This window comes from Echinops telfairi, unplaced genomic scaffold, assembly GCF_000313985.2.
Source record: "Echinops telfairi isolate 266 unplaced genomic scaffold, ASM31398v2 ScPeMD7_28;HRSCAF=97, whole genome shotgun sequence".
Classification (NCBI taxonomy): domain Eukaryota; kingdom Metazoa; phylum Chordata; class Mammalia; order Afrosoricida; family Tenrecidae; genus Echinops; species Echinops telfairi.
The window spans coordinates 240651-249448 of record NW_022103925.1 but is presented as its reverse complement, the minus strand read 5'-3'; the positions used below and the strand labels follow the sequence as shown (position 1 = coordinate 249448).

The 8798-nt window shown below is 56.1% G+C and overlaps 1 protein-coding gene across 1 annotated transcript in view; it reads left to right on the top strand.

The window, feature by feature from the left end:
* Nucleotides 1-8798, top strand: part of JAKMIP1 (janus kinase and microtubule interacting protein 1) — a 50177-nt gene that overhangs the window by 16069 nt on the left and 25310 nt on the right. Inside the window, exons 2-5 of the mRNA XM_004715082.2 lie at nt 609-854; nt 1942-2379; nt 2412-2477; nt 8058-8267. Of these exons, the coding sequence (XP_004715139.1) occupies nt 726-854; nt 1942-2379; nt 2412-2477; nt 8058-8267 (843 nt within the window). The 5' untranslated portion in view covers nt 609-725. The remainder of the gene's footprint in view (nt 1-608; nt 855-1941; nt 2380-2411; nt 2478-8057; nt 8268-8798) is intronic.

Here is an 8798-nt window from a genome sequence, read left to right as displayed (position 1 = left end):
GGAGTGGGTGCTTTGAGTGTGAGGTGGTTTCCAGGTTTCCATTGCCAGCAGCTATGCGGTCAACATCATTAAGCACGGCGTTCCCACGGGGCGTTTCCCTGGGATAAAGTCCCCAGGAGTGTTGTATGTGCCAGGGGTCGGAGGCCTCCCCAGCTTAGAAGTGAACACGGTCTGTTTGGAGTCAGAGTTTGACCCAAGGCCTGCGCTTACTCGGAGGCCTGCTTATGCAGCTGGCAGCATCGCCAGTCGCTGTCAGGCCCTTCCCACTAGGCAGGTGGCCTCGGAAGCTGGGCGGGGCCACGGTGTGGGGCACCCTGGGTGTGCTGCCTGCGGGGGTGGAGCTCTGCTGGCCTCTAGGAGCCCATTCCTCAGAGGCAGTCCCTAGAACCCCTCAGGGTGATGGGAAATCACAGGCCCCTCTCGCTCTGCCTGGGACCCAGGCTGACAGAGACCCGCAGACCGGGAGGGTGGTGTGGGCTCCCCCTCTCAGCGCCGCCCCGCTGGAGCTCCAGGCGCTGCCGGTGCCAAGGGAGGCCCACAGCACACCGTGCTTCGTGCCCCAGGCGGGTCACGCGGCCTGCCTCGCCGATGGCTCGCTTCCTCCCCAGGGTCTCAAGTGATGGGGGTCGACATGGGGACGACGGCACCAGCGGAGGCCGGTGTCACTGGTTAGCAGCGGAGCTGTCCCCACACCGGCAGGACGTGGCCCCTCCCTGAGAGGAAGCATGTCGAAGAAAGGCCGGAGCAAGGGCGAGAAACCTGAGATGGAGCCGGATATCACGCAGGCGTCCAGCGAGGAGCTGCGGGCCCGGCTGGCCAGCCTCCAGACGGAGTTCCAGCAGGAGAAGAGCAAGGTGCGGGCAGCGGGCTGGGCACCCTGGGCGCAGGCCTGGACCCGCAGGCGGGGCTGGCTCTGAAGTGGGGGCTGGGCTTGGACCTGGTCAGCATGGCTGGGCCTCTGCTGACCCCTCCTTGAGATGCGCTGTCCTCAGGGTTACAAAGACTGGCCAGTTTGGGTCCGCCCCACGTGTCCCCTCACTTGAGACAGGTATACCAGGGTTTAGAGCGGGGGTGCTATGGCCACCCCGCAGGCAGTCGACTTTGGGCAGTCAATGCCACAGTGTCCAGTTAGAGACAGCCCCACTCGGTGAGGCTGTCAGCACACCGTTGGTGTCCCAGTTGGTGCTTGTCCCCTGGGGTTCTGTGGCAAGGCTGGGGACCCACCTGGGCTGGGCAGGAGAGGGTGTGCAGCTTGGGTGTGCTCCTGGTAGTCCACACAGCTGGGGTCTGGCTGGTGGTGGGTTAGACTCCCAGAGGGGCCCCTGCAGGTGGTGTCCCCATCCCATCGGGAGCTGAGCCCCAGAACCTCCTCCCATCCCCACCCCCATCCCCTGGGACAGTCAGGCATCTTAGTTGTATGTTGAATCTATTTCTTCATGTTTGTTCTGTTAGTGATGAACAAACCACATGCCTTTCATTCAGTTAAGATAACAGATGGTTTTGTAGGAAACCTTCAGAATATAGTGGGGGAGATTCTGGGTGTACACCGCAGGAAGGGCCTGGAAGAGGCAGGGGTGTGGGAAGCAATAGGCTGTCAGGGACAGACCACCACTGACCCGACTTTACCCTGACCCCAATAATGACCCCACCCCTAACCCCTGCCTTGCACAGGACCTTGATGACCGCTCCCTCCCCCCCAGTCCCTACTTCACCTTCTCAGCTGACCAGGTCCCTAACCCTGCCTCCCCCCCCAGGCTGCCCTGCCCCATGGTCCTGACTCAATGTGACTCTTGACCTTATCCTAGCCCCTAGCTCTGCCCTTGCCCCATCCCCCAGATGCCACCCTGCTCAGCCCTTGACCTCTGATCCACTCGGCCCCTAGGCCTGGCACCCTGCTCTCGCCCCCGCCCCCTGAAGGCCCCCCTGGTCCCCCACCCGCAGGTGGGGAAGCTGCGGGAGCGGCTGCAGGAGGCGCGGCTGGAGCGCGAGCAGGAGCAGCGGCGCCACACAGCCTTCCTGTCGGAGCTGCGCGCCAAGCTGCACGAGGAGAAGACGCGGGAGCTGCAGGCGCTGCGCGAGGCGCTCATCCGGCAGCGCGAGCAGGAGACGGCGCGCGCCGCCAAGCTGCGCGAGGGCGAGCTGCAGCGGCTGCAGTCCACGCTGAGCTTGCTGCGGGACGGCGCGGCCGACAAGGTCAAGGCGGCGCTGCTGGCTGAGGCGCGCGAGGAGGCGCGCAGGGCCTTCGACGGCGAGCGCGTGCGGCTGCAGCAGATGGTGGTGGGGATGATAAGGGTGACGATGATGGTGACAATGGTGGTGGCGGGGAGGGTGATGATGGTGAAAATGAAGGTGGCAGGGAGGCACACTCATGTGGACGACGTGTGTGTGTGGTGATGCCACACTCACTGTAGGTGCATCCACGGGTCCGTCCATCTCATAAGGGGCAGAGGGAGAGCGAGCGGGACATCCGCCGGCTGGTATGTGCGCCCTCGGTTTATTGTGATGTTGTCTACTGGTCTTCTTTTGGACAGCGACTAGGGTTTTATGATCATGGGAGCGGCACGGACATTGTCGGGGCCACTTTGTTTCGGAAGAAAGGCAACGTGCTGAGGGCCCGGGGGCCGGTTGTCTGGGGGAGTCCCAGTCCCTTCTCCGCTGACTGGTTGCTCACCTGGAAGCACAACTCTGAAAAACGCGCAGTTGGCGCCTTCAGCCTGTGCATGTAATCGCCCCTTGTGGACCCAGTGATGGCCTCGATGGCTTGCTGTGCTTCTTCACCCTGTGGTGCCTCAGTCGGAGGATGGAGGGCTGTGATCCACGCTGAACGCGGGGTTCTTTGCGCCTCCAGAAAATCCTTCCAGGCCTCTTGGCTTTCAGCAAGCAAGGTCGTGTAACCTGCATGTTGCAGGTAAGGATTGGGGTCTTCCTCCAATCCTGATGCCGCCGCCTTCTTATAGCCCAGCTTCCATGATTGTTTGCTCTACAGTCAGATTGAACAAGTTTGGCAAAAGAATACAACCATGGTTCACATTTTTTATTTTATTTTAGTTTTTTTTCCCCTCAATTGATCTTTTGCTGAAATGGCAACTTTCCCCTCCTCCCTCCCTCTCCCTGCCCACAGTCTGATCTCAACTGACTGCTCCTTGGTCTGTGGACAGGTCCCACCGGAACACAATGACGTGTCTGGATTCCCGTTCTTCCGGATATTAACCATAGTTTGTTATGAACCACGCAGTCAGATGCTTTTGCATAGACAATAAAGCACGAAGCCGAAAACCAAACTGGTGTCGAGTCAACTGTAACTGGCCACGGGAGTAGAGAGCCCAGCCTTTCTTCCTCAGAGCTGCTGCTGGTTTCAAACTGCCGACCATGCAGCTCACAGGCCAGGTCACAACCACCACACCACCAGGCTCCTCAAGGAAACACAAGGAGCGTCCTTTGGGTGTTCTCTGCTTTGTGCCAAGACTCGTCTGCTGTCAGCAGGGGTGTTTCTCCTGCTCTTCTGAATCCAGTTCAGATTTCTGGCTGCTCCCTCTTGATGCCCTCCGGAAGTGATTTTGAATTATGTTCAGCAAATTTTTGCTTGTGCCTGATACAATGATTTTGTCCAATCATTTCTACAGTCTCTTGGGTCTCCTTTCTTGGGAACGGGCACAAATATGGATCTCTACCAGCCAGTTTGCTGCGTAGCCATCTTCCAAATTTCTTGGCACTGGCGAGTGAGTGCTTCTTGTGCTTCACCAGCTTGTTGACTGTTTCGGCGGATGTTCCATCCATCCCTGGTGCCATCTTTTTGGATTTTGCTAATGCTTTCCGCTTGATCTCTCAGCTGATGCAGTTTGAGCTCTGCCTTCAGTACCATCCGTTCCTGCTTATATTCTGGCTCCTGAAATGGTTACATGTCGCCTCGTTCCTTTTGGGGCAGTGACTCCGTGTAGTCTTTCCATCTTCTTTTGACCCTTCCTGCATCATTTAACATTTCCCCCGTAGAATGTTGCATATTTCAATGAGAAATTGGAATTTCCTGCACTTCAACTTGAGCTATGCTGAGCATGTTCTAACTTTTTGTTTTTCTGACTCTGGGTCTTTGCAAATGTCATTACAATCCTTTGTCTTCTTGAGCTGTCCTTGAAAATCTTCAGTTCTTTCCACCAGTTCTTCTTAAGAGCAAGTGTCAGCATCTCTTCTGACATCTACTTTGATCGGTGTCTTCGTTCCCGTCTCTTAATGGCCTTTTGATGCCCTCCCACAGCTAGTCTTCTGTCGTTAGTGGTCAATGCATCAAATCTATTCTTGAGAAGTTCTCAGAATTCTGGTGGGATAGACCCAAGGCTGTATTTTGGTTTCCATGGTTTTCGCCAGCTTCAACTTGAACTTGATTTGGCAATCGATGGTGTGTGCCTGTCAGCCCTGGCCTTGTTTGGGCTGCTGGTGTTGAGCTTCATCTCTTCCACAGATGGAGTCAGTTTGATGCCCGTGTGTCCATGTGTCTAGTCACTGCTTATGTTATTTAAAAAAAGATATTTGCAATGAAGTCATTGGTCTTGCAAAAATTCTACCACACAACCTCCAGTTTTGTTTCTGTCACTAAGGATGCATTTTCCAACTACTGATCCTTCTTTTTTGTTTCCAACTTTTGCATTACAATTGTCAATAATTATCAATGCATCTTGATTGCATGTTTGATCCATTTCAGAGTGAAGAAGCTGGCAGAATTCTCCTATTTCTTCATCCCCAGCTTTAGTGGTTGGGGTGTAGCTATGAACAAGTTGTACTGACTGGGTTTTCTTGTATGTGGATAGATATTATCCCATCACAGACAGCACTGTGCTCTTTCTGACAATGTGTCCCTCCCACACCGTCAAGCATGAACCATCTGATCAAAGTGGCCAACACCAGCCTGTGCAGCTCACGAATGCCGAGCATGTCCATTTAGTGAGCATGTCCATCTCCACGTGAGCCATTTCAGTTTTGGACGACTTCCAATTTTCCTCAATTCGAACTCGGTCCATTTCCTGCTCTGATCACTGATGGATGTTGCGGCTGTTCCTTCTCACTTTGAGTGGGGACTCGCCAGCACAGGAAGATCCTGGGGCTCACTCCACCCACGTCCCCGTGGCCACTCAGCTTCCGGAAGGCAACTCTCCCTCTGTCCTGTTTGGAGTGGCTTGTTTCCGGCATGCTGTCTCACTGTGTTCCAGGGCTGGTCGTGAGATTGGCTGTGGCCAGTCCCTCAGACCTGGGCAGCTGAGTCCATCTTCCTAGTCGGTTCTTTGTTGGGAAGCTCCGCTGGAACCTGTCCACCTTGGGTGGTCATTTCAATTACGGGCAGCATTGCTCCCACGGCGTGACAAACTGACAGGCAAGTGGTGGGCTTACATGTTGGCCACGTGTCAACCCCTTCAGAGGGCCATCCAGCCAAGCACTGGAGACGTGACTGGGCGAGGCAGCTGGGTGGAGCTGGCAGTGAAAGTAGCCATCGCACTGGCATTGACATGGGTCAGAATACGCGCAGGCACCCCAGGCGGCCCTCTGAGGTACCCGAGCGTGCTGCCTCCGCCGCAGTGGCAGTGAAGGTACACTCATGTGGGTAACGCCCAGATGTGGCTGGGAGGTGCGTGCATGTGGTGACGCCGCAGACACAGCGCGGGAGGTATGAGAACAGGGGTGATGCGGTGGGCGTGGCAGGCGGTGCCTGAGTAGGAATGGCACTGCTAAGGTGGCAGGGAGGCACACTCATGTGGACGACGTGTGTGTGTGGTGATGCCACACTCACTGTAGGTGCATCCACGGGTCCGTCCATCTCATGAGGGGCTTCCTCTTTTTCTCTGCCCCTCCACCATACCAAGCATGATGACCTTCTCCAGGAATTGATCTTTCCTGACAGCATGTTCAGAGTATATGAGACCAAGTGCCCCATCCTTGCCTCTAAGGAGCATCGCTGGCTGTACTTCTTCCAGTGCAGATCTGTTTGTCCTTTTAGCAGTCCATGGTACTTTCAATATTCTTCTCCAGCACCTCCGTTCAAATGCACCAATTCTTCTACGGTCTTCCACATTCGATGTCCAACTGTCACATGTATGTGAGGCCATGGAGAGTCCTCAGAGTAACATCCGTGCTCTTCAGTGCTCTAAAGAGGTTGGTTGAGTGCAGCAGACTTCATGCAACACGTCTTGTGATCACTCGCCTGCGGCTTCCGCGAGCATTGATTGTGGGGCCAAGCAAGAAGAGATCCTTGGCGACTTCAGTGTTCCCCCGTGATCATGACGTTCGCCCATTGATCTAGGTGTGAGGAGTTGGGTCTGTACATTGAGCTGCACTCCACGCTGAAGGCCGCAATCCGTGGCTTTCATGCATCGGCGCTTCATGCCCCTCACTGTCAACAAGCAAGGTCACATACTGCAGGCTGTTCATAAGCTCTCTTCGATCTTGCGGCCACACTCTTCTTTGTATAACCCACCCTCTCTGATGATCTGCTCAGCACACAGACTGAATAAATAGTGGTGAGAGGATAGGACCCTGACTCACATTTCCTGATTTGAAACCAGGCAGTATTCCCTTGTTCTGTTCACATGCTGACTCTTGATCCATGCACAACTTTTGCATGAACACAGTGGAGTGTTCTGGAATTCCCTTTTTCTCAAGGTTACCCACAGTCTGTTATGACCCACACAGTCAAAGTCTTGGCATGCAATAAAACACAAGTCAACATCTTTCTGGAATTCTCTGCTGTCAGCCAGGATCCGTCTGAGGTCAGCAATGATGTCCTAGGTTCCACGTCCTCTTCTGACCCCGGCCTGAACCTCGGTCAATGTAACTGCGACAACCACTGTTGGATGATCTTCAGCAACCTTTTACTTGAATGTGATATTAGTAATATTGCTCTGTAGTCTGAGCATGCCATTGGGTCACCTTTCTTTGGAACGGGCACTGATACGGGTCTCTGCCAGTCAGTTGGCTGAGGCGCTGTCTTCCACATTCCCTGGCAGTGACGAGGGAGTGCTTCCAGTGCTCCGTCAGCTTGCTGGGTGGTTCCATTAGTATCCCAGTAGTTCCTGGAGCCTTGTTTTGGCTGATGCTTTCAGTGCAGCTTAGACCTCTTCCTCCAGCACTATCGGGTCTCGCTCACATGCTCCCTCCTGAAATAGTGGACGTTGGCCAGCTCTTTTTGGTACAGTGACTCTGTGTCTTCTTTCCAGCTTTTTTGGATGCTTCTTGCATCATTCAAGTCAGGGTGGGGACGTCAATTTGCCCGAGAAAGTGGAGGGGCCAGCTTGGGCGAGGAGTGGGGGAGGGGAGACAGGTGGAGCACAGGAGGAGGTACGGAACAGGGGTGAGGGAAACAGAGCATGGGGCAGAGACAACATCTGCTGAAGGAAAGGACAGGGTCAGGATAGGAGGGGCCCAGAACAGGGAAGATGGACCAGGGACAAAGGGGACAGAACAGGGGTGAGGCTGGGGCAGGGGAGAGAGAACCTTAGGAAGGCACTGGGGAATGGCAAACACAGACAAAGCCATAGGCGGCACCTGGGAAGGGCAGTGTGAGCCAAGGCCAGGCTTGGACTTCCATAGAAGCCAGAGCAGGTGAGGCTCTCAGGAAGGGAGAGACAGAAGTCCTTGAAGTGACAGAGATCTCTGACATGAGTGGGCGGGGCCAGAGGCCAGGGATGGCTGACATCCAGGGCAGCAGGGACAGGTGAGGTGAGCTTTGCCAGAGCTAATTGGTGTGGCTGGGGGCTGTGCCCAGGGGGCTGAGACAGGGGAGCCGGAGAACCAACCGTGTGAGGGATTGGGGTCCAGCAGTCCCAGCTCCAGGGTCAGGTACTGATGCTCTTTCTTGGAGGTGAGGAGATGGGCAATGGTAGCCAGGTGTGAGGGGCCCGAGGGGCACATTCGAAGGAAAAGACCTTGTGGGACCCAGAGCGCTCAGCTTGGTCCCAATACCTTGTGCCGGGCAGGTGTAAGGGGTGTGTGCAGAGGTCAGTGGACCCAACCCAGGGGCGGCCTTCCTCTCTGCTGGCCGCAAGTCCAGGTGACCTGCTCGCTCTCACCCCCAGATGGAGGAGATCAAAGGGAAGGACCGCGTGATCCTGGCCCTGGAGAAGGAGCTGGGGGTGCAGACGGGCCAGGCCCAGAAGCTGCTGCTCCAGAAGGAAGCCTTGGGCGAGCAGCTGGTCCAGGTCAAGGAGGCCGAGAGGCACCACAGCAGCCCGAAGAAGGAGCTCCCACCAGGCATCGAGGACACAGCTGAGCTCGTGGGGGGCCAGGTGGGGGCAGGGCCCACCTCTGCCACATCTTGCCAACCGCCCTCCTGGGTCCTCCCCGTCCCAGCTCCCTCCACCCAGTAGCCCTCGCTCCTCCTCTCCTCACCTGTCAGTCCTTCCCTCCCTTCCTCCATCAGCCCGCCTGCCTCTTCCCCAGTTGACTGGCACTCGCTCTGCCCTGAGAATAGAGATGAGACGTTGACTTGCCTTCGGGCGTCTCAGGACTAGGTTGGGAAGAAAGCGGTGAAGACTTGGGGTGGGAATCAGAGCTCAGGAGGAATGCGTCACCAGCCCAGCGGCTTCAAGTCAGGGCTCACAGGACGAGCCGACCAGACAAAGGCAGGGCCATGGGGGCAAAGGTCAGAGGGACTGGGGCACCCTCCACTCAGTCTCCATGGTGGAGTCAGTAGGTGCTCACGTGAGTGACTGCTCTGTGCAGACCATGTTGTGTTCCAGCCTTTCTGTCGTGGGCCAAGTGGACATGGCTGTGGCCCTCGTGGAATATTCCAGCATGCCTTGGGTTTACAGGCGACG